The 25,115-nt window shown below is 40.2% G+C and overlaps 5 protein-coding genes across 9 annotated transcripts in view; 3 read left to right on the top strand and 2 right to left on the bottom strand.

The window, feature by feature from the left end:
• ncor1 (nuclear receptor corepressor 1) overlaps positions 1-3,270 on the bottom strand; it is a 60,701-nt gene extending 57,431 nt beyond the window's left edge. For all 5 annotated transcript variants that reach the window (XM_004557413.5, XM_012920791.5, XM_004557414.5 and 2 more), the window contains exon 1: positions 3,131-3,270. The gene's annotated coding sequence lies outside the window, so the exon portion shown is untranslated. The remainder of the gene's footprint in view (positions 1-3,130) is intronic.
• Positions 2,891-17,152, top strand: pigl (phosphatidylinositol glycan anchor biosynthesis, class L). The gene is made up of 7 exons (XM_076888974.1): positions 2,891-2,908; positions 6,088-6,187; positions 12,784-12,874; positions 13,940-14,007; positions 14,829-14,860; positions 16,031-16,164; positions 16,684-17,152. Exons 3-7 carry the CDS (start codon positions 12,872-12,874, stop codon positions 16,810-16,812), a joined length of 366 nt encoding a protein of 121 aa, XP_076745089.1. The 5' UTR covers positions 2,891-2,908; positions 6,088-6,187; positions 12,784-12,871; the 3' UTR covers positions 16,813-17,152.
• cenpv (centromere protein V) lies at positions 17,140-20,645 on the bottom strand. Its single transcript, XM_004557410.6, has 6 exons — positions 20,543-20,645; positions 18,704-18,785; positions 18,506-18,598; positions 18,290-18,359; positions 17,505-17,619; positions 17,140-17,288 (listed from the first exon to the last, which is right to left on the bottom strand). The coding sequence occupies exons 3-6, from the start codon at positions 18,595-18,597 to the stop codon at positions 17,140-17,142; spliced, it is 426 nt and encodes a 141-aa protein (XP_004557467.1). The 5' UTR covers position 18,598; positions 18,704-18,785; positions 20,543-20,645.
• A 186-nt stretch (positions 20,646-20,831) lies between these two features.
• Positions 20,832-22,425, top strand: LOC101471781 (polyubiquitin-B). The gene is given in 3 exon segments (XM_014408604.3): positions 20,832-20,989; positions 21,646-22,254; positions 22,257-22,425. Coding segments are annotated over 2 exon segments (627 nt in total). The 5' UTR covers positions 20,832-20,989; positions 21,646-21,653; the 3' UTR covers positions 22,283-22,425.
• Positions 22,338-23,174, top strand: LOC143420771 (polyubiquitin-B). Its single transcript, XM_076888973.1, has one exon. The coding sequence runs from the start codon at positions 22,338-22,340 to the stop codon at positions 23,025-23,027; it is 690 nt and encodes a 229-aa protein (XP_076745088.1). The 3' UTR covers positions 23,028-23,174.
• Positions 23,175-25,115: the final 1,941 nt, after the last annotated feature.

Below are 25,115 nucleotides of genomic sequence, written 5' to 3'. Positions count from 1 at the left end.
AGACTCCAACCCAGAACCCTGTTGCTGTGAGGAGAGTGCTAGCCATGACTCCACCATGCTGCTCTATATTTGAGATTAATAACCTAAATCTGCAAAATATTTAGTAACTTAAGCTTTAAAATAAATATAGACTCAGCCTTGCTGTAGGCATCACTGTTAAAAAAAAGAGAGAGGTGGAGGGTAGTGAACAGGTGGTTTAATGAAGGAATTTTATTGACATTTTATCGTGAAAATACTGACTATAGGGGAAAGAAAACTACTGTGAGGGTCTATTTCAGCTACTTTGAGTCACAGATGTATTCATACTATTCATTTACTGCCTCCATGTCTTCGGTTACACTGAAATCAGATTATAACATCTGGATAAACGGATTGCAGAAAACCAGCATTTAAATGTCAATTTATTTCTACAATTTATTTTTAAAACTGTGAAGACATTTTCTACACGTGGCACAAGATTCATAGATTTTTAATCAATATATTATTATGGTTTCTATCTTCTGTACAAACAATCTACTGTGTATTGAAGGCTATTTCCCTTTACATGGGAACAGTTTCTCAGATTTTAACAAACTTCTGTTCGGAGGTGGTTTAAACTTTCTATTCATGTTGTTTCATGTTCTTCTGTCAGAATAGCATCCCATAACTGTACCCACGATGAACAACTTAGCCACTGCATTTAAACAAAACTGGATTCAGATGAAAATTAGTGAGTTTGTCTTGGCTGCGCAGAATCCTGTCACCCTCAATTAGTCAAGCATCGTACAAAGAACAAGAGCCAGGACCGAGCCAGGGTGCATTGTCTTCTCTCTAATAACAAATCATAGAGCCCAGATACTCCAGTGCGTTCCAAATGAACTAATGCACAAAGTTTTGTATTTTGACTAAATATTTATGGATAAAAACAACACATACCAACAATAGGCCTGTAAGACACAAGGAAAATCTGCCATGTGTGACAACAGTGCCAATATCATAGATTACACGATATGACTCGCCATAAGCAAGTACAAGCGTGTTTAATATTCTACAGATACAGGCAATAAATAGGTACACTGCTAACAAAACTCCAAATAATGAATGACTGATAGAAATTTTAAGCCATTTCTGAATGTGCTTTTCCTGAAAATTTGAAGTGTTTGCATGCAGAGTATGAATATATAGTGCATGTACAAAAAATAAAAAATGATGGCCTAATAGTGCAGGATCCTCTTGCAGTAATAATGACGGCACTATTCAGCAGTCAGCACTATACTGATGAACTAAAACTAATTTAGTCTGCATGCTAGTTTACTGCAAACAGTTATAACCGTTACCGGTCACTAAAGTTGAAGAGATGTTACTTTATGGGGCGATCATGGCTCAAGAGTTGGGCGTTCGCCTTGTAATCGGAAGGTTGCCGGCTCGAGCCCTGGCTTGGACAGTCTCGGTCGTTGTGTCCTTGGGCAAGACACTTCACCCGTTGCCTACTGGTGGTGGTCAGAGGGCCCGGTGGCGCCAGTGTCTGGCAGCCTCGCCTCTGTCAGTGCGCCCCAGGGTGCCTTCACACATCACCAGTGTGGATGTGTGAAGGCTGTGTAAAGCGCTTTGGGGTCCTTAGGGACTAGTAAAGCGCTATACAAATACTTACCATTTACCTTTCAATCCCTGGCCAAGATCTATTTTAATAATTAGAAAAAGACTACAAACAACAAAATAACTTGTAACTACCCAACTGGTGATTGCTGGTGGGGGGTTTTTTTAATAAAAACAAATAAAAAAAATAACTTTCATGGCTCCCTTTGTAAACCCTAAATGCAGTGACAAATGTGTTCATCATCATCATCTCCACAAAACCAGCACCAGACAGTCTGTGAATGTGGTTCTTAAATCTATAAAAGGCTCAACCTCATTTTCAACAGCACCTTATGGCTTTGAGCCAAATTCAGGTAGAACAAATCAGCTCAGCAATTACAGGTCAAAATGTTTGGCGGTAAATGAAATAAGAGAAACTGCTAAAAGAGTTCCCAGCAGCCCCACAGCTGCCTGAAGTATTACCATTTTATTGTTCTGAAAAAAACGAATCGCAGCATGTGGCGATGACCTTCTATTTACAAGCATAGCTGACACACAAACCAAACCTGGAAAGTATTTTGTTAAAGTCGCAAGGATGAAGCTAGGGAAGTCATATACTTCTAAATATAATTCAAAATAATTTAAAAATATTAACACGTGTCCTCTCAATAAGAAACAGCTAACCTCCTAGGCTCCAGAATGCATTGTCTCTTACAGTGCTTCATTCAGGGCATTAAATCACTTAAACCTTTCTTAACACGATGTTTTCTAAAAGCAGAGCATAATAATAATGACATAGGTATGCTTAGCATTACAATCTGGAACTCTACTTCTTAGGGGCCTGACTATAGCCTCGTTCTCAGTTGTAGTGTATGTTAGTGTAACTTGCAAACAAACCCATGATGGGAGTCATTTCTTGGATCTCTCGCACTTTAAAATAATGTAATATGGCAGCTAAACGAAAATGATGCTCCTGTGTGTTCTCAGCGTCTTAATTGTAATATTCGACCGGATTGGGGTCGTTACGTCTGCAGAATTTAAAAAAAAAATCCTACTTTCATCAGTTTTCTTCGTATCGCGGTAAAGTTCTAGGTAAAGTTAGCAAGTAAATTATTTACAGTGGTCCCTCTGATAATTTCCACACTAACCCAGCAGCTGTGGTGACCTCCCTGGCCTCAGCTACAGGCATGCATGGTGAAATAATGCTGTTGCACGTTGTTATTGTTGTCTTTTAACGCCACACTGTCATATAAACGCAACTGAATTTGTATCTTATCTTGATCGGCGGAATGGGGTTATTTCTACAGCAGAGAGCATCCCCGGAAATGCGCCAAAATCGTGCACGACAATAAAGGTCCATTTTAAAATATGCGGTACTTTAACGCTTTAGCTTAGTGTCGTGGCGTTTAAGATATTGCTGTTGTTGTCGCTAGCTTGCTAAGTTAGCCGTATTTCACCTTTGAAATCTCAACCACGTCGCCATCTTGCAAGGCAGATTTTCAGCGTAGACCGGGGCGCTTAAATAGCGTGCTAATTAGACATGTTGATGTGCTGCATGGTAACTATTTTTACTTACCTCATTATAAGAAAATATATCGATGGCAGAGAAAGGGTTCCCTGTGCAGAAATATGTGGCAATAGTTGATTGTAAATCCGCGGGTTATGGGCTGTGGACGACTGTGCAGTCTGAAGGCTGCGCCGCATTTGTCGGTTGATGTCCTGGCAGAGTAAAAAAGATTCCCCTTATTATTAATGAATCCCCAGGGTATATCTAGTCCTTAAAATATATGTATATACGAATAAAACTAGACTCTGCAGAAAACAGAGCAAGTGGCTGCCAAATGCCATTTTTTGCGAGGAAATTTAAAATATTATTTTGGAGTGTTATATATCTGCAAGGACAATGTAATGGTGTGACAACTAAATCTTCCCCTCAAACACGGTAATGTTCTCAGTGTTTTTTTTTCTTTATTTCACTTTTCAGAAACGATTATTTCTCTCGATTTATACAACGATATAAACGTGTTCCTTCTTATATTTATTCAGACAAGACAAAAAATTATTCTGTCTTGCGTTCTCATTATATATCTATTTAAAGTGAAACGAAAATAAAAGTCACCGAGACTGCAATTAGTACAAAAATATGGCAATCGTGGGAATAAACATGTGAACCCATGCTTGTTGAATTGAGTTATACTTCCAGTTGCTGCGTTAATTAATAAATGCCTAACGTTAGTAACAGTTAAAAGACTGCGCGAGGGGTGTTGTTTTGGGGGGGGTTACACATGGAACCATTTACACTTCAGGCTTTTGTTTTTACACGGATTTTATGCGGTAACGGTCAAAATAATGACTTTGTACTTGGCTATCATCATAATTTTGTCCTATTTGGCTTTGATAAAATGCATTTTTTTTCGACATCGGCGGACTTTGGTGAAGTCGTTGAAGCGTGCATTGAATGCTCCATCAAGCAGAGAAACAAACGGCGAGGATATCAGAGCTCTGGTCGTAACTGCGCATCCGGATGACGAGTGTATGTTCTTCGCGCCAACGATCATACGACTCATTGAATTAAATGCCACCGTACATTTGCTCTGTTTGTCTGAAGGTACGGTGACAGCACACTCATATTTGCATACTCAAGAAAAAAACCAATATAAAGATACAGAAAATTAAAATGAAAAGTGGTCCTACCTGCTAATCGGATAGAACCATATATTTATATATAGACCAATTAAAGACTTGTACCCACTTTTTGTTTGTTTGTTTGTTTGTTTTACTGTCAGTTAGGGTCACACTAGCTTTTCTCCTCTGCTCCCTGTTGTTCTTATTTGTCACCACACCTCAAATCCAACATAAATGTATGCACACAGAGCAGATCCAGGCAGAGGAGAAATGAGTGAACAAACCGTAACTTCAAGCACATTTAATGATTTATCCATCCCGTTTGAGTGCATGCAATGCTCTGCAGACATACAGGAGCTCCTTAATTTTCCAGCAGTTATTACACCACAAGAGTACCAAGTGCTCATGCATCTTTCAGGAGTACAACACCAATTCCTAAAAAGTTAAAATGCTGTGTAAAAAGTTAGAACACAATTCAGTGATTTGCTAAGCTCAAAACCATATTTTACGCATAATAGAACATAGAAAACATATCAGATGTTTAAGCTGAGAAAATATGCACTTAAAAAAATCACTTTGAATATGACAGCAGTAAGACTTCTCAATAAAAGTGGGACAGGGCAATGTTTATTACTATACACCATCCCCTCTTTTTCTTTTAACAACAAGCAGTAATCACAGTAACCTTCCAAGTTTCCTTAGTCCATTTTAAATCAGCTTTGGTCCAGAGAAGACAGCTGCGTTTCTGGACAACATTCAGATATGGCTTCTTTTTTGTATGTTAGAGCTTTAACCTGCATTTGTTGATGGCACAGTGAGCTGTGTTCACAGACAAGGGTTTTGGGAAGTGTTTCTGATCAAATGCAGTGATTTCATAACAAAACCGTGCCTGTTTTTAAAGCAACGCTGTCTCAGGGTCAAGCATCCTGTGCTGACTTTTGCTCACAAAGATTTCTCCATATTCTCTGAATCTTTTAATGATCTTATGTACTGTAGATGATGACATATTTAAAGTGTTCATAATTTTATGATGACCAACATTATTCTGAAATTGTTTCACAATTTGAAAACATAGTTTTGCAGACAATGGAAGTTCTGCTCATCTTTACTTCAGAGAAACTCCCTCTTTAATATTTCTTATTATACCCAACCACAATCATTCCTTCTTGCCAGTTAACCTAATTAATTGCAGTTTGTTTCTCCATTAGTTTTTGTAGAACTTCTTACATTTTTACCCCTATGTTGCCCCCTTCCAACTTTTTTCTTACATGTTACTGCCATCGAATTCAAAATGAGCTGATATTTTTCATAAAATAGTAAAATCCCTCTATTTAAACATATAATATATTACCTGTCTTCTATAGTGAAGAAAATATGGGTTTAGGAGATTTGCAAATCATTGCATTCTGTTTTTATTCACATTTCAGACAGCATTTCCAATTTTTTGCAATTTGGTTTGAAATATAAAAAAAGTATAAGAACTGAAAGAGAACATAATCGATGTACCTTCATACCTTCCCTTATGTTGTGAACTATGTTCATTTTTTGTATGTCATTGCACTGTTGTCTATGTCCTTTTTATTTTACTTCTTCTTCTTCTTCTGTTTTGTTTTTGAATTTTGAATGATTTTAGTACCTACCTTAAGCCTACATCCTTTGTGACAAGCACTGCTTAAGTTAAAAACAAGTTGTCAGGTACCAGAAGTGCAATCAAAGCTTCCCAATAAGTGGTACAAGAACAAGAAACATGGCTGTTGTTCAGAGTTCTCTTTGGGAAACCCCAGTCCTGTTCCAGAGGCCATCTGTACGCCACCCCCATATTTAAAACTATAAAAACTGCTAATTATACATAATCTACTGCGATAATACCATATCTAACATCTAATGTGACCTCTACATGTTACGCAGGAAACTACTACAATCAAGGAGCTCAGCGTAAAAAAGAACTTCTGAACAGCTGTGCCGTGTTGGGGATACCAGCGTCCAGAATCATCATCATAAACCACAAGTAAGAAGCCATCTACCCCAAGCATGCAACATAAAAATAAGAGTCATTCTGTTTTTTGCCTTTCACAATCAGGGAGTTTGTGCCACTAAATATACAGATGTGTGCGTTGTCCATTGATGTATGCTGCCCTCAATTAAGGAGTCAGGTCTCAGCATGTGTTCCTGCTGGAGCTCATCACCCCCTCCCTGCCAACCAGTGTCTATAAGAACAAATAAGAGAGTTGACCACAAATCACAACCCTCCCATTCTCACTGTGACAGCTCCGATGTAGCCTGACCTGATATATTACCTTTGTGTCACAGGGGAAATATATGAGTAGGCTCTGGAGGCAGCGATGGGTCAGCCCTGTGGGACAAAAGGCTCTTTAAAGACCTTAAAAATTCCATCACGGAATCAGTCTATTGATCCTTTTATCCATTTACAGCTTGTATATACAGATCTATTTAAATGTGCATCTTTGAAAGAGTCAAGTATTTATAGAACAAATTATCATTAAAGTATCTATTTCGTTACTTTTGAAAGTCTTTAGAAGAACATTTGCCTGTTTGTACACCCGGAGCAATCAATCAGCCTGTTTAAGCAGTCACAAAGGATTAGTTAGCGATCCCTGGGAAAAAATAACTGGGCAGACTGGGATGTCTGTACCGGAGCTGAAAGTATTTGTTGGAAGTTTTATCATGTTAGTTGCATGATGATATTTTTCTCCTGAATACGGAATTAAATTATATAAAATGGGACGCGACCTAAATAAAGCCCTTTATTCTTCAGTATTGTGTTCAAAACTTGACATTTATGTCAATTAAAGGTTTAGTGATGTGTACGAGGTGATCCTTTTAGTAATGCTAGTTCTACTGGAAAATCTATAAAAGTGTGTGTCTCGGGGAGGCAGGGGTTAAAGAGAACTGTGTCACTCTTTGGTGGCACAACAATTTTCTTGCGGAAAGAAAGATGCCCGTACATTCCAGTTTTGTTGCAGAAACACAGAACAGGTTATGCTACAGCTAAAAGCACAATAGAAGGTCAAGTTACAAAGAAAAGGTAATGGTAAAGAGTATTGTTTTCCCCTCTCCTGTGGATCAACTGTGCAGCTTTTCTTGAAAATGTTGTGGTTTCTAAGAACATCAGGGCTGCCTACATGTGAGTGTCTACACGTTGGCTCACCAGGAGAGCTGTATGAACTCTGCACTAACCTGGAACTCAGTTATAAGCTGGCAGACTGCCCAGGTTGTCTGCCCTGGAGAGTATTGTGTGTGTGTGTGTGTGTGTGTGTGTGTGTGTGTGTGTGTGTGTGTGTGTGTGTGTGTGTGTGTGTGTGTGTGTGTGTGCTTTTTTTGAACTCACATGCACACACTTCCCATTTTATCATCTTGTGCACACAAAATATAGCTGAACTTTGATCTTAGGGCTCTCTGCACTTCTGCTGAACTGGAGTGTGGCCCATTTTCCCTTTCTTTGTATTTTGTTGTTTGCCCAAAACACACACCTAATCAGCACTTTAAGAGCCTGAGTTCCACTCTCTGACAGTTAGCCTCTCTCGTGCTCTCTCGATCTATCCCACCCCTCCTCCTCTTGTCCATGTCTACTGAAGGCAACTGCCAAGGACTGTGGGATACATTTTGGCCACGCTCTAAGCACTGCTAATGTAGGTCATTCCAAAATGTTTTTCCCTTAGTGTGTCTGTACACAGCTAGCCAGTCTTTGGCTTTTTGCTCTTAACCCCCTCTGTTCAAGTTCAAAGTTTGAAATCTAACACACAATAGTCAAACAGTGCTCAATTACACAGGCAGTGCTGTCTTTTAGGCATAATCTCAGCAGGGATAGGGCTATGTAGCCATCAGATTTAGAGGCATTTTTCTACGATTTGAATAGGAGAATCAGTGTGCGTCTATTTGTGCACATCTTTTAGCCGCATTAAGCTTATAATGTTCACGTTTGCCTAATTTTATAATCTATTTTTTATACTGAGGTGTGTTTCTAATATTCATAAATATTGGATACTCATGTGAACGCATATATGTCATTGTAAATCTCACTAAAATAAAATTGTTTGGCGATGTTTGGCGATCATTATGTGGTTTGTCAGATGGGTACAGGGAGTGATACTGATAGCTGATATTAAGCACCTGATCCCCTCCAAACAAGGACGTAAGGGGGGAAGTGAGCAGAATGATTTATTTAATTGGTTGATTATTTTGGGCAGGTTTTAATAAGTGAATTCTTTTGTACATCAGTGTGTCATAAAAGTATGCATACTTGGGCTCAGCCTCTCAGTAATTTTTGAGCCTTTTTCACAAAGTTGCTGTGTTATATTGGAGAGGATTGGGAAAGATCCAAAGGATATAAAGAAATATTACAATTCTTCTGTTTTTGGTCCCTCCAGCTGTGAAACATTGATCCCATATGCTTTAGTCATTGGGGAAAATAGCTGATGTTTAGAGCCACAGAGTTTTTGTTGGGTTTTTGTTCGATGTGGCTCCTTTTGTAATGCAACCACTAACTAACTAACACTAAATAATGTGCTGACTGTACATAATAACCCCCACTGGTCACAGCAGATGGCTGCCCCTCCTCTGAGCCCGGTTCTTCCGGAGGTTTCTTCCTGTTAAAAGGGAGTTTTTCCTTCCCACTGTCGCCAAAGTGGGGCCTCCTGGTGGGCCACAACGGCACTGTAGGTGAGCTGTAGTTATATTTGGTGGTGATTTTGTGATATTACTCATTGCTCTGACCTAAATTTACTGCTCTTCTTTTGAAGTTTGTGCCCCAGTGGCAGGTGAGTAACACTTTGCATGTGACTGGGTAGCTTTAGCAATTTTTAACCTACGGCCTCTGTTGTTTATGTATATTTGAATTACATTTTTTTAAGGAAATACATCACTCTCTCTTGTACTTTGATTAGAGTGAAGATTTAAGATTGGGTGGGCCCTGTTGGATTTTCTGCTTTTTAAGCAGGCCGTAGGATTGTGTTTTTTATATGTCAGATTTCGATGGTACTCACTCACAACTGTATCAGTGTTCTCCAAGATCACAGGAATAACATGCGCCTTCTTCTTTACATTATGATTTTCCCTTTAGTGCACACTGAATAGGACAGCTGTGTTGACAGTATCTAGGGGCCCCGGTGCATGTTGGGGCCTTTGTGATCAAGCTCAATCTGAGCACGCTCTGCTGCCTCTCCACTTGCTCCGGCATTACCTCTTTCTGCTCCCTGGAACTTGATTATAGCTGCTCGCTGCACAAATTCAGCCATTCTTCTTCTTCATGACATTATCTATCAGACTAAAGTGAAGTCTCACTCTGTCTGGCTTACCTCATTTCTTTGTGACTTCAATAATTGTACTTCCCTGTTAACATATTTCACGTGTACTCAGAAAGCTTCTCTCAGAAGTAAACAATCAACTAATAGCGTCTGTTGTCAATTGGATTAGTGTAGTTCTCTGTAGTCATGTAAACACAGAGCTCAGCACAAGTTTCAGGAAAGGAAAGTGGTACTCGCAAGCAGAGACAGCACATCCACACACAAGCATTAAATATACATTGATCAGTGGTTAAAAATAGTCCTGGCTGATTTATAAGCTCATGGCAGGGCCAAGTAAACCGTGATGAGATGTTCCAGCCCGAGTATAGCCAGAGGTCAGTACCTCTGGCTATACTTTTACTCAAGATTCATTTGTCAGCAGCACAGATCGGCCTCTGTGTAGTCACACTGTTAGTTTTCCATTCACCGAACCTTGCAGCCAACAACAAATTTTGAATTTTGTCACATTAAATCCCTCTTTTTCTGCACAAATTACTTCCAAAACAACAGTAAGATAATAATTTCCATGGTGAATAGCACACACCTATTCCATCATGGTTCTTTTTCTGCAAATAGTTAAATATGGGTAAATATTGGCCATACCTGCAGCCGCACATGTCTGTAAATTATCATGAAACGTCACGTGTAAGCTAGTGTTGTTACTATAGTTGTAACTGCCTTATTACACTGGCCAATTGTATTAGGGGCGTACAATTGGCGCGTAGTGGCATCTCAGCCATTCCCAGCAGGACATATAATCTGACTGTGTGGACAGAAGTCTGGCAGTTGCATAGACCTGTGGTCCATGTGACCAGACTAAACAAGCCCTCCCTGACACACACACACACACACACACACACACACACACACACACACACACACACACACACACACACACACACACACACACACACACACAGAATCCCTTTAGTGGGCCAAAGTTCAACAACTGCATACAGATGCCTGCAAGCAATTAGACATCCACATGCAAAGCTGCAAAAGGGAGCTGGGGAGGTTACTTTAGGACATTTTGCACTGTTGCCATGGCAAAGCTGACACTCAGCCTACATCCTGCTTGAGAAAGGTCAGGTGTCTTTTATCTTTTGTTGTTCTTTTTTTTTTTCTTCTCTCCTCCTTCCTCTTCCAGCTTTCACACAGCTACAGTTATCGAGAGTCATTCAAAATGTTTTGAGTAATAAACAATTAAATGCAGCAGTGAGAATAATGCATCATGAATATCTCACTCTGGCTTTATTCTCTTTTAGCCCAAAGCAGGTCCATACACACTGCTCTTATTAAATGTAGGTCACTGGTATCCAAGTGCAAGAGTGGGGCATTCACTCGAAGACAGACAGTTTTAAACTATCTGTGAACCCCTAACCCTCTGTCCCTCCCTCTGATGACACAGTCAGCCCTCCAACCCAACCCCATCCTCCACCTCTTACAGCAGAGCCTGACCACTCATTGCTCATTGTTAGCAATGAAGGGGAGGGACGCAGCTGCTGACACACAGCCGCACCTACCCCCATTCCATGCACGGTCTATATACAAGCCTGCAGCTAGTTGCCAAGGAGACAAACTATCAATCTCCAAATGTTCTGGATGGCTTTGGGTGAAAATTTTACCAGAGATGGGGCTTGGCCCAATTTAGAAGTGATTAACTTATGGAGCTCCAGATTCAGGAATTCTTGGAATGTTTTTCAAAATAGGTACATTTTTACTTTGTATCTTCACAAATACAATTAAAATGAAATAAGAAAAAATGTTACACAAATTTACACAATACATGGAAATCTGAATATTGGATTTGAGAACAATGTGTATGTATTTCACCTTCTTTCATCCTGTAAACAGACTCAAAAATGTTCATACTGGAGAATATGCAGGTGGCAAATGTTTGCTGTTTTTAACTTAAGAAATGTCGGCAACTGGCTCTACATACTTGCATGCATGCAGTCTCACATGTTCCACCCACATGTTAGCCCAAGTGTACAACAGTATGTCATGGCATTGATGTATCTCCCTATCTATACGTTTCCCTTGAAAGAAAAAACAACATCACTCTATAAACTGCTGTTCTAAATATTTTTGTTTCTTCCCTGACTTTGTACACGCACATGCCACAAGTTTACCTTGAGCTAGAAACATTTGTCAGATATTCTGGTCCATATCGGAATGACAGCATCACACAGGTGCTGCAGATTTGTCGATTGTACATCCAGGATGCAAATCTACCCTTCCACCACATCCCGAAGGTTTGACTGGGATCTGGTGACTGTGGAGGCCATTGAGTGCAGTGAACTCATTGTCAAGGTCATGATATGAGCTTTGTGGCATGTTGAGTTATCCTGCTGGAAGCAGCCAACAGGATAACTCAGAAAGGGATGGACGTGGTCAGCAACAAACACGGGTGGCCTTTGACGTTTAAACGATGCTCATGGGATGGTGGCGCTTATTGTGGTCTTCTGCTGCTGTAGCCCATCTGCTTCAAGATTCAACATGCAGCACATTCAGAGATGCTCATCTGCATACTATGGTTATTATGAGTGCTTATTTTAGTTACTGTTGCCTTCCTAGCAGCTTCAAACAATCTTCTAGCCATTCTGCTCTGACATCAACAAGAAATTTCACCCAGTGGACAACTGCTCACTGGATATTTTCTCTGATTATTCTTTGTAAACTGTAGAGATACTCATGCAGGACAAATAAGCCGTTTATGACCATCTGGCACCAACAACCACGCCACGTTCAAAGTAACTAAAATCACATTTCTTCCCCATTCTGATGCTCAGTTTGAACTTCTGCAGGTCATCTTGGCCGTGTCTACAAGGTTAAATACACTGAGGGATCAGTTGATGAGATATTTATGTTAATGAGCAGGTGTACTTAATGCAGTGGCAAGTGAGTGTGTTTATATTGTGTTTCTTTTTTTCTCTGTCTCCCGAGTTTAGGACATTGAACAACCATAGAAAGCAGTGCTTCCGTTTTATAGCCTAAAGGGAGTGTGCATGTTAGTGGGCCAAGAGAGTCAGCAGGCCAAGTGTGATGTTTGTGGAAACGAGGGCCTCCAGGCGTTTCAGATATACACAATACTAAGGGCCTTCAGATCCATAACCTCTGTATTTCCCAGCGCTCCCACATGTTTGCATTCTACAACAGCCCTTTTTTTTTTATATATATATAAAATGCTGTGTTAAATGTTCAAACTGGTTACAAAGCAGACACTGTATAACTCTGTTTTAATACTAACTGGATACATAACCGCAGTCCCTTTCTTCCTTTTTTTTTTTTTGCCCTACAGAAAACTCCCAGATGATCCCAAAGCAGAATGGAGCGTCTCATTGGTCTCCTCTGAAATCCTGAAGCACATAAGAGCTCACTCCATCAACATGGTACGCCCCACTCTGTGTTTGGTTCGTGCCTTTCAAAGAAGTGGCTTTTGTGTCATTTCCTGTTCGGTGTCACCGCACAATTTCCCCGCCATTATATGTTAGAAATACATGTACTGTATTGTTTTCTTTGTACAATGTGTTTTGGCACCGCAGCTTCCTTGTTGATTATCCCAGTTTCACGGTGGTCTGCATAATAACCTTGTCAGCTGCCTTCCTTTTCAGTCCTAACTAGACTGCATTTTGAGGCTCCTTGAAGCCAGGGGGAAATGGCCTGTGCTCTGTGTGTATGCAGAGATTCTTATCATACTCAATGCAGTTCCGCACTATTAGTTAATGGGAATGATGTAAATTGAGAATTGGACAATTTCTTTCTCAGCAACAACAAAAATAGTCACTGAAAGCACAGCAGCAGTAATGGCGTGGGGTGGGGGTCTTCATGGTAGAAAATGGAGAAGCACGACTGAGTTATTCTGCTTTAGCTGCTGATCTTTTTTGGCTATCAAAGATGACAAACAAACAGGCAGTCTCCTCCCATCCTGTCACGCGTCACAGCCAAAAGCACCTTTAGTGAAAAAGTAACTTAAAGAGTCCTTTCAGTTGCAAAGAAAACATTTTCTCTAATGAATATAAGCAGGGGAAAGCACAGAGGAAACAGACTTCCATTTCCTTTTTTTCCAACTGAATAATGTTGTTTCTTTGGTTGAAGTGTTTTTGCAGTTAGATGCAAAGATCATGCGTTATTTATAACATATTGGTTTGGCTGCTTAAACTTGTGCTTGATTGCAAAGTCATGGTAGAATATCGCCTGAGCAGAGCAAACACTTCAAGTCTTTTAGTTGAGTTTTGTTCTCTTCCCTTTGACCTGATTTTTTTTTTCACCTGTTTCCTCTGGTGCGCAAGCATGCATGCACAAAAAAGGCTTTTAAATATCAGTTGTCGGCTGCCAAAAAGCCTCCACAGTCACACACATAAACCTAAGAAAATCTTTCTTGCTGCCTTTGCCTCAGCTTCTAGATACCCAGACTCGGCTTTTCACCCACACAGTGACATATTTTGTTGTTTCAGGTGCTGACCTTCGATGGAAGCGGCGTGAGCGGCCATGCCAATCACATAGCTATCTATAACGCCGTCAGGTACAGGAAGGACTTTAAAGATTTTTGCCATCAGGAAAACCTTTTTATTTTATTTCTTCAGTTCCTTAACTTTAAGATGCCATTTTGAGGGGATACTCTGTGACTTAAACACAGAAAGCAATTCACCCTGCTATCATTAAACACAATCCAGGAAAATGCTGAACATTTGGACCCACATCAACATCCATCGTTCCAAATGTTTCCCCACAAGTACACACACACACCATGTTTTTCAGAATTGGTCTGTTACATAGCTGAGAGGTCATCCAAACAGAGTCCTCAGAGGCACTCGGCTCTGCTCCCAGCGAGCAACAGTAAATCCTGTCCCTGAAGTGGTGAGGTGGGAGGGCAGCTTTGGTTTGGAGAGGCCGGCCAAGCAAGAAGTTGCATCAGACTGTTGGTTTGAAACCAAAAAAAAGAAAAGAAAAAGTGTTTTGCACACTGAAGAGAACATCGTAGTCCCTGTACCACACTTACCTGTCTGTGCAGTGAGCCGTGCTCTTTTCTCTCATAAGGCTCTCTGTTCATTTGTGGGCCTTAATGAGATTTGTGCTCTCCAGATCGAATCTGGAAATTCCCATTTGACTGGAACACGAAAGGGGGAGAGGCTGAGTGCGAGTTTCACAGCCTCTAAATCTTGACAGTGTGCTGTCATTTTCTGTCAGCGTGTTAATAACCATTGCATAAAAAAATGCAAGTGCAGGAAAACTTCCAAAAACCTCCCAGCATTTGATATATCCTTCGACACACACACACGCAGAGTGGCCACTTCCATGACATTTTCTGTGTGCAGCACTGATGTTCACTATTTTGTCTTACAGGCATCTCGCTTCCACTGGAGAAGTACCCAATGGTAGGTTTGACACTGGGAGAACTTTTAAGAGGTTTCTAAGCTTAGGAGCGTTAGATTCACTGATCACTCTCAGAACAGTCGTCTGTAAAAGTAATTCTTGGGGTACTTTATCCTGCTTACAGTACAGTATGCTTGTGAATATGTTCATCACCATGAAAGCTTTAGGTAGCACTTTATATTAAAATGCAAAGTTCTTTCACAGGAGAAACGGCACCTCTCCAGCTGCATTTTTGCAGAGAACCATGCAAAGTACACTGGCTGGTTTGTTAATGTACAGCGCCCTCTACTGTTCATAAAAGCCCCATGAGCATTGTATCTCCACTAAAGGCGCTGGTCTGTTGGTGGCAGCAGGAAGAATGAATTGGACCTAAACTCTAAATGTGATAAGAATGTACCATCAAACTTCTGAAGACTTGTTGACCGCAGATATTAGAATGTCTTTTGTGAATCTTTTTTTTTTTTTTTTTTTTAAAGGAATTTCCAAAATGACTAAATTTTCACTTTGTTTTTCTAAGTTCTTGTGGTGATAAATTCTGGGAATTCTTTCTAACAGAATGTAGAAGGAAAAGTAGGTCAGTGAGGTGGGGGGCCATGCTACACAACCTTATTTGCTTATCTGATAAACATTACAGCCCACAGGCCATATCAAAGCATACATATTTGAGGAGAGAGGTGATAAGAAACAGACATTCAGGTAATCATGAACCCACACCATAAACACAAACACACTTGTTTCTGTGGTAGAAGCTCGTCAATCCGCTTTGCCCACATGAGCTCAGTGGATGATCTTGACCAGCAGCATGCCATTAACTGTGGTTCTTTGTTAGTAGGAATTTACACCTCAGCTGTTAGACTGGTCTTACAGTAAAGGGGAAGTAGATGAGAATTCAGAGTGACATTAATCCTCGTCACTCAGCTGTAAAACAAAGCTCCCTGCTCTTTTCCTAAACCTCTAAGGTTCACGTGTTTCTGCCACAAGACAATAACTGAAAGAAGTACTGACAGTTTGTGTTTTTGTGTAGCATAGCAGTACCAGGCATTCTCACTTCAAACGAACTGTATCACAAACAATGACGTTGTGCTGGCGTGGCACCTGGACGATGGCCTCGTTAATTGTATGCTTCTGAAATAAGCATTTAAAAACATTAACAGCTCTGTCTTTTCTCCCAGACTGCACTTTGCTCTCCCTGGTGACCGTTGGCCTTCTCAGGAAGTACATCTCCTTCCTGGATGTTCCCCTCAGCTGGTTTCTGCCCTCGTGTGTCTGCTGTATTATAGGCTCAAAGCCCTACAAGCAAGCCAAAGTAAGCCTCCAACTAGAGACTGTGTGTTGGCAGGACTTTATGTTCTCTACTCTGAGAAGTGCACACTCTAATAAGATCATGTACAGTCTACACTAACACTCAAACTGTCCCTGTTTTTGAAGGAAAGGTACATTTGTCAATTATCTGTTATCATTTCCAACAGTTTCATTTTATCTAACATGAAACTGTTGGAAATGTTTTCATGTTATATTAGATAACATGACACTGCTGTTAATGTGACTGAGGGGAGAATGGACCGGGAGATCGACAGGCAGATTGGGCGTGTCTGCTGTGATCCACGCACTGTAGTCATCTGTAGTGGTGACGAGAGAGCAAACCTGTTGATTTATCGATTGATCTACAACCGCGAGCTCTCAGTATTGACCAAAAGAATGAGATCGCAGATACGAGCTGCAGAGATGAACATCCTCTAAAGGGTGGCTGGACTCTTTCTCAGAGGTAGAGCGAGAAGTGCGAGTTGTATTATCTCCCTTAAAAACAACTTTGTGTCTTTTTCAGGCTGCCATGCTGTGCCATCGCACTCAGCTGCTGTGGTTTCGTTACCTCTACATCACGTTCTCACGCTACATGTTCATAAACACATTCCAAACCATTGCTCAGGGACCAAAGAACCTGAAGATCTATTAAAAGCTCTGATGCACTGATTGCCACATTTCTTACACTACAGGGAATTTAGAAGCTGTTTACAAATGTCTTTGATACTCTGTTAACAGCAGTAGGTGATATGCATTTTTCTTAAACACTGTTATTTTTTAGATAATATTTAATAATAGAAGAAACTTCTCATCCTTTTTTGTTACAGAAAAACTTTTATTGACTCAGTCACAGCACTGTATTAAAATATAGAGTATTTAAGCTTTTCCAAGGGGTTATGACTTTTTTTTATTACTTTAAAGACCAATGAAAGTACTGTTGAATGTTTCTGATGTCATGCTGATTGAAAAATAAAGTTTCTTATATGACAGTAGGTTGGTTTTCCTCTGGTTTTGACATGTCTCTGATAGTTTCGTGAACTTGCATACTTTCTTCCCACTTCTCCCCACAAAAGTTCTCCACTGTGACACTGTGCACAGTACCTGGATCCAGACAATGTGGAGCAATGCCTAATTGAGATGAAGACATGAATAACAGAAGGTTGTCATTTGATTTGCATTCAAATCCCACTGTGAACATACAGTTTCTGTTTGCTACAAATAGCATAAAAACATGACATTAAAGAGACAACTGGGTTGGTTGGTATGGAGTAAACATTAGCGGGGTGTTGAATTCTGTTTACAACACATGAGACCAAGTGTGTCGGTGAGTTGTCAGGGTCATACCATATCCGTCTGGGTTGGAGCGTGGTGTGTAGAAACTTTGAACTCCACAGGTTTTACAGAAGGTGTGTTTTGCAACATGAGTGTTAAATGTGTACGTGGTCAGATTTTCCAAACCCTAAGAATGGAAAAAAACAAAACAAAGTATGCTAAAATTCAATGTAAATTTTAAATATCCAGGATTGTAGAAGTCTTGGGTCAACCCTAATTTTGCTAGGTGCAGTAATTAATTTTAATATATGTGCAAACATACATCAAAATACAGTATATAAGGCAAAAGTAGATTTGAATGAAAGTCAGTATTTGGTATAGCCACCTTTATTCTTCCACACAGCCTGAATTCTTCCAGACGAACTGTCCTGTAATTTATTTAAATAGTCTTCAGGAAAAATTGTCTGGGATTGTTTTTTAGGAACATGACTTTCAGATACTGCTCATCTGCTGGAGACAGGCCTGCCAGTCATTCTTTTGTCCTCCACCTTACAGTTTCCTCAGTTTTTTTTAAGGCCAAGATATTCCATGTTTTTAGCTAACAGCTTGAGTCAGGTGCTATTTTATGATTGAATGATTCATAGATTCATAAGCCATAAGTGGCTTCACGAATAATTAATTCCGGCTTTTTGACAACCTTCAGAAAGCCTGAAGAATTAATGGTTAAGACCACTTTGAAAAATTATAGAAGAGTCTGGCTCCTTTGGAAGCAATACATAAAAAATAAGGGTGCCTCTAGACTTTTGCACAGTAATGTATATTAAATAAAACAATGCGTTTCAAACAAAGTTCCTTACCTGTAAGAGCGTGAAGCGATTTTTTGGCACAATGAAATGATGATTTTGCTTCTTTGTGCAAATGCTGCAACTGGAGAGAACATATCAGTTCATATGGATTAAAGTGTACGTTGTTGTTTGAAATGCCTTCAACATGGCATGAATAAGATATTTGAACGTTTAGGCTATGTTCCAGAATTACTACCTAGTTTCTATCACTGAATTAATTGTTCATACTTGCAATGAAAAACATGGAGGTCTGGGGAATTCCAGACTTCAAATCGCACAGCCCCACAGTGGCAGCCACCTGTATGTTTCACCAGGTCCATGCTGTAATTGAATCAGTATAAATACATTTACAGTGAGATTTGGTAAGGATTCACCTTTTTAAGCCACGTGAAGGAAAATGCTAGAATGTCTCTATCCAAGTCTTACGTAAAGTTCAGGTTGAAAGGGTGTCACATGTTAGTTGTGAAACTTGCTGACGTGGAGCTCCCAATCAAAAGTTCCAGTCATCCTGCCATGGAAAACAATGAACCTGATTAAAGTGCAGCTCTGATAAGAACCACATTTGAATTGATAAAGAACCTTTTACCTACAGAAGCTAAGCTTTTGATTCAAACACAGCAACTCATGTACTCATTTTATATTTAAAATAAAAGTCAGATTTCTTGTTTTTCCAAGGTGTGAACATGTTGATTCCATGTTAACCAGACCTACTTCCTGCTTGCAATCTTTTCCTGGAACACTTTGAGATAGTCCACATAACAAAGGGCAGGGCGAGGTACAGCAGGCTTGCACAAACACATTCCTCAGAGGCAGAACTAGATCAGCCAGATGCCCTGCTCTGTGTTGGAAAGCAAAGGCGTGGTGCATCATGAGTTGGGTTTCATATGACACAGTGCCAGAGGGGTGGGCTAACAGAATGCTGTGACCCAAATACATATTTTATTTGAATCAGGGCTCTCAGAGCTGCATTATAGCCAAACTCCCAAAAATAGAAACCCACAAGGCCCCATGAGCCCAAGCTGATTTAGTTTACAGTGCTACCTTAAATAGTGGTGGGTGCTAAAAGTGGGCACTGATCAGTAATTACAGTCCTGGAAATAAACTTTGGAAACCAGGAAATACAAAAAATTAGATGCTCTAAACAGATAGATCACTTAATGACCTGCAGTCATTCCCTACAATGTTCAATCTGACTTTACCTTGTTGGAATGTTCTAGTTTCAACTGCGTGTTGACAACATGCTGAAACTAGATGAACTCGTGTTTTCTTGATATTGCTCATGGAAATAAAATGAAGAGATGTCATATTACCTGAGGGACTTACAAAGTAGGTGTAAGCATTACACTAAAGCTGTTAGAACTGTTCAGCCCAAGCCACAAAGATAACAATATGTCTGTGAGGCCTGAATAAGTTTATTATACTCTATGAGGAAACTAATTGTTTATCATTGTGTTCAGCAATGTAGATAATGTAGTTGAATTTCTACCCCCCATACAGGTTTATCTCTCCAGTGGAGACTTGACAATGACCTGTCTGTGCATGTGCATCATGAGACTAAAGAGAAACATACTAGTCATGCTTTTACTTTATAGTAACTTTTATGTGCATATTTTCACTGATAACAACTAGATTCAAATAAACCAAGCTAGCATTTGAATAAGCTACTTAATTTTAAGTTACACAGTAACAGATCCCTATAAGTTGGCAACACAGCAAATAAGCACATCAGGTCTGCTAAACCTTGCTTATCATCAACGTTAGGTGTGCATATACTGTGCATCTATGCATACACGGTGTGCCCATAATCAGTATTTTGTACTGATGTCCTGACTATTCATCATTAACGCATTCTTTTTCTTTTAGATGCGCAGTGTGGCTTGCTAAAAAAAAAAATGAGGTCGGCCATAGAGGCGAACTTCCGCCTTAAAATATCCCGCTGTCGCGTCAGCTGCTATTACATTTACTAAGCGCGTTGCCATCTGTTAAAGGTTGAAATATCTGATAGAGATGAACACACTTCCTGAGTGTACATGTCAGTCTTCGGTATGTTAGTCATACGAATAGTCATTCTGACATGGCGAACTCTTATTTTTCAATCTATATCCATGACGCGACGCTTGAATGTGACACGTAGCCTATACTTCTATAGCCTAAAATATATATAATGGTTTGTCGATTTAGGTCACGTTTAAGCTCCTTTTTTAACCTTATTGTCATAGCCAGTCATTGGACATAACCATAACTTTATCGTGAAATGTTACTTACTGTAACACAGCAACCAATCGCTGATCAAACAAACAACTGTGTCATCCAATCAGAAGCTCGGGGAAGATTCCCGTTGCTGTGCTGGTTCGAGCAAATTCCAGAGTCGTAGTGCATAGATGATATCATTCCGCGGTGGAGATTTATGAGTGCATTCTTACAAACGTAATAGCTTCGACTTTGAAATAATTACGTTTATGAGTAAAATAATTAAAAAATATATATTATTGTAGAACTAAGTTATAAATATTGGGCTTATAAATATTGAAGCAGTGACTTTTGGGAGGGTGGGAACTACTTATTGACGCGGATGGAGATTTCTGGATGACGTGTGCACCTCCATACTATATAACACACTGCTAGACATTGCTCCCGCAGACTTACCTACGTGAAAGAAAAGAGAAAGACAATTTCGAGCCTCAGAGCAGTTTTTCGCCTCACTTACCAGTCGTAAGTATTTTCCTATTTCTATATCTTTTGATATTCCAGAAACGTTTGTTTTTAATAAATATGTTGCATTAGTATCATTGTGTTGAACGATATTTGGGTTGCGCTAACGAGAGGTAACAAAGGTCTCCAAAATACAGTAGTTCTTCCGAATTATATTTTTCTCTTATATAAAGTTAATACGTATTTCGTCGTCGTTCCATTGTCGATTTTCTTTCTTTTTACTACCCTTTTGTTACGCAGCAGCGTTTTGGTAACGTTCGCTTACAGCAGTGACTCAACATTTCCAGTAACCTCCATTACCGGCTGCTGAACAAAAGGAAGGTCACTGAGATCTCAAAATGGCGCTTGGGCTGAAATGGCTCCTGCTGTTCTCATTCTTAGGCGCTTCATAGTAATATTATTTAATACTTTTTTCTTTTCTTTTTTTAAAGAATTTCTTTTTAATCCATATTTGAGCTTAAACTTAAAGTAATGTAATTTCTAATGCATTTATTTATTTATTTTGGGGGGGGAGGGGGGTAAAGAGCTTTTTAATCAATAATTCATCTTTATCTATTTATTCATATTTATCTGATTTTGTGTGTGTGTGTTGGAGTAATGTGGAATGTTTTAAATTGCTTTTAATTCTTAATTAATATCCATCAAATTTTATACAGGCGCAAACATGCAGATCTTTGTGAAAACGCTCACTGGCAAGACCATCACCCTTGAGGTTGAGCCCAGCGACACCATCGAGAACGTGAAGGCCAAAATCCAGGACAAGGAAGGCATTCCCCCTGACCAGCAGAGGCTGATCTTTGCTGGCAAGCAGCTGGAAGATGGCCGCACCCTCTCTGACTACAACATCCAGAAGGAGTCCACCCTCCACCTTGTCCTGCGTCTCAGGGGTGGCATGCAGATCTTCGTGAAGACCCTCACTGGCAAGACCATCACCCTGGAGGTTGAGCCAAGTGACACAATTGAAAACGTGAAGGCCAAAATCCAGGACAAGGAAGGCATTCCCCCCGACCAGCAGAGGCTGATCTTTGCCGGCAAGCAGCTAGAAGATGGCCGCACCCTCTCTGACTACAACATCCAGAAGGAGTCCACCCTCCACCTTGTCCTGCGTCTCAGGGGTGGCATGCAGATCTTCGTGAAGACCCTCACTGGCAAGACCATCACCCTGGAGGTTGAGCCCAGTGACACCATTGAGAACGTCAAGGCCAAGATCCAGGATAAGGAGGGCATTCCCCCCGACCAGCAGAGGCTGATCTTTGCCGGCAAGCAGCTGGAAGATGGCCGCACCCTCTCTGACTACAACATCCAGAAGGAGTCCACCCTCCACCTTGTCCTGCGTCTCAGGGGTGGCATGCAGATCTTCGTGAAGACCCTCACTGGCAAGACCATCACCCTGGAGGTTGAGCCCAGTGACACCATTGAGAACGTCAAGGCCAAAATCCAGGATAAGGAGGGCATTCCCCCCGACCAGCAGAGGCTGATCTTTGCTGGCAAGCAGCTGGAAGATGGCCGCACCCTCTCTGACTACAACATCCAGAAGGAGTCCACCCTCCACCTTGTCCTGCGTCTCAGGGGTGGCATGCAGATCTTCGTGAAGACCCTCACTGGCAAGACCATCACCCTGGAGGTTGAGCCAAGTGACACAATTGAAAACGTGAAGGCCAAAATCCAGGACAAGGAAGGCATTCCCCCCGACCAGCAGAGGCTGATCTTTGCCGGCAAGCAGCTAGAAGATGGCCGCACCCTCTCTGACTACAACATCCAGAAGGAGTCCACCCTCCACCTTGTCCTGCGTCTCAGGGGTGGCATGCAGATCTTCGTGAAGACCCTCACTGGCAAGACCATCACCCTGGAGGTTGAGCCCAGTGACACCATCGAGAACGTCAAGGCCAAGATCCAGGATAAGGAAGGCATTCCCCCTGACCAGCAGAGGCTGATCTTTGCTGGCAAGCAGCTGGAAGATGGCCGCACCCTCTCTGACTACAACATCCAGAAGGAGTCCACCCTCCACCTTGTTCTGCGTCTCAGGGGTGGGCAGTAAAGAAATGATTCAATACAATTCCATTAATGTTGCTTCCTTAAAATAAACAGCTGATGGTATGAATGCCTTGTTACGAAATTGTTACCCACTGCTAAGTTTTAACCTTTTTCGACCAAATATTGCATATCAATAAAGGATTGAACGGCATTTAAGTGTTGCTGCTTTTTGTATATGACAGACAGCAATAGGGTGTGAGACACTGATTTTTTTTTTTTTTTTTGGGGGGGGGGGAGATATGTTTATGTTGAAAAAGAACAGGCCTGCAAACTTTAAACTTTTCTCCTGAATAAAACACAACTATACTATGTCTGCCTTGAACCATGATTCATGTAAAGCTGTGGCATAGATTATAATCAAAGCATACTTTTTTATTTTTATTTTTTTAGAACAAATACTTTTATAAACTGTCAGCCAAAGGACTTCTGGTTCCATGCATGTTTAGATGTAAACAGCTAGATATGACATGCAGGAAATACAGCCTTTCATGTATGAATGTGAAAATACATTAGGAATAAATGCAAATTAGTTAAATATTGCCTTGAATTAACATCATGTACTACTAGCTACAACAAAGTTTCATGATAAGGGTCCTGAATTAAAGGACATTACTATACCTTTGCCTGCGCTTCAGTGCAAGTCATTGCAAAAACGGTAGTATGGTTAGGTTCACCTTCTGGAGAACGCTGAAGGTTATCAGGGTTTTTTATTTGCAAAGATGCTGTGCCATCTATTGACATCAAGCAGGTTACCCAGAGGAAAGATGGTAGACATAATACTGGGAAATAACATCAAGGGTTTATTCCTGGCATGTGCACACTACTGTATCGTAGAAGAAAGCTTAGATGGAAACTGATCTCAAAGTAAACTAAGCATATTAAAATAAGCTAAAGTTTGCCATGTCTTATTTCAATTGGGACATATACCTGTGCGCTTATGTTCACCATCATCTAAAACAGTAAATGTGGTTGGACTGGCTCACAAAACATCTGTTAGGGTGTTAACATTTAAATATAAGAAGCCTCTCCATGTAACACATACCTATTGAGAAATGCTTAATGAGTGGTAGATCAATGATTTTTTTTTCCATACAGTTGTTGGTCTGAGGGATCCTCCCCAATAGGATATTATCATCAGATGATTTATTTCCTGTTTTTCACAATAAACTGGAATATTATGCAATGAGGCTCTGTTGCTTATCTAGGAAATTATTCTTAATTTTCTTCCTTATTACTATCTCTTCTGAGTCAGCCATGATGTCCTCCTCTGTACTCTTGCATAGCCAGCTGAATAATCTCATATGAGTATTAATATTTTAACTAACCTAGCTGTGGACTTAAACAGCTATTATTCTTGAACTACCTTTCTGATGATCTTTCTAAAACTTTCTGGAATCACACACCTGTATTACTAAAGCTTTAGTTATCATAGCTGAAGCTACCCATGACTATATAAGTAATTAAACCCATCTCCAACTGCAGGATTAAAGGGGTACACACATGAACAAATGAATAAGTCAATGATTAAGAATCAATAATATGATAGTTCCCATCCACTCTGCCCTTTATAACTGGGAGACGGAAAAGGCAAGAAAGTGATGAAGTGGCAGACATTTAACTAAAGGGTTAAAGTGTAGTCAAAGTCAACACAAACAGTGTTTATGTGGGAACGTCAATCCAGAAAAGCAATCAGGAGGATGGACAGAGACACAAGTGCAGGAAGAATGAGGTTTCATGCTTGCTTTGTGTTCTTTCTAATGACTCACTTCAAAATGTCAGCTGAGGTTCTAAAGAGAATATATGCATTGATATGAACTGTGACATTTAACAGGATCCACTGCACTCCAAACATGGTTTTAAATTACAGCTGTAACACCGAAGTCTATTTCTCCCCTCTTTGAACGGAGGTACCTGCCCCTTGTTGAATCTGCACAATAAAGGAAGGACATGTATGAGCTTTGGCCTTAGATTTGATAACTAACCCAAGGCTATAAAATTATTGAAATCTGTGATTATTAGGTCTAAATAATTTTTAGACACTACAATAGTTGTGCTTGGGTCGTTTTTATAATATAAATATAGTATAATTGTA

The sequence above is a fragment of the Maylandia zebra genome, linkage group LG10 (assembly GCF_041146795.1).
Source record: "Maylandia zebra isolate NMK-2024a linkage group LG10, Mzebra_GT3a, whole genome shotgun sequence".
Taxonomy (NCBI): domain Eukaryota; kingdom Metazoa; phylum Chordata; class Actinopteri; order Cichliformes; family Cichlidae; genus Maylandia; species Maylandia zebra.
Note: the sequence above shows the minus strand (reverse complement) of the source record. Positions and strands in the feature narration are given on the sequence as shown.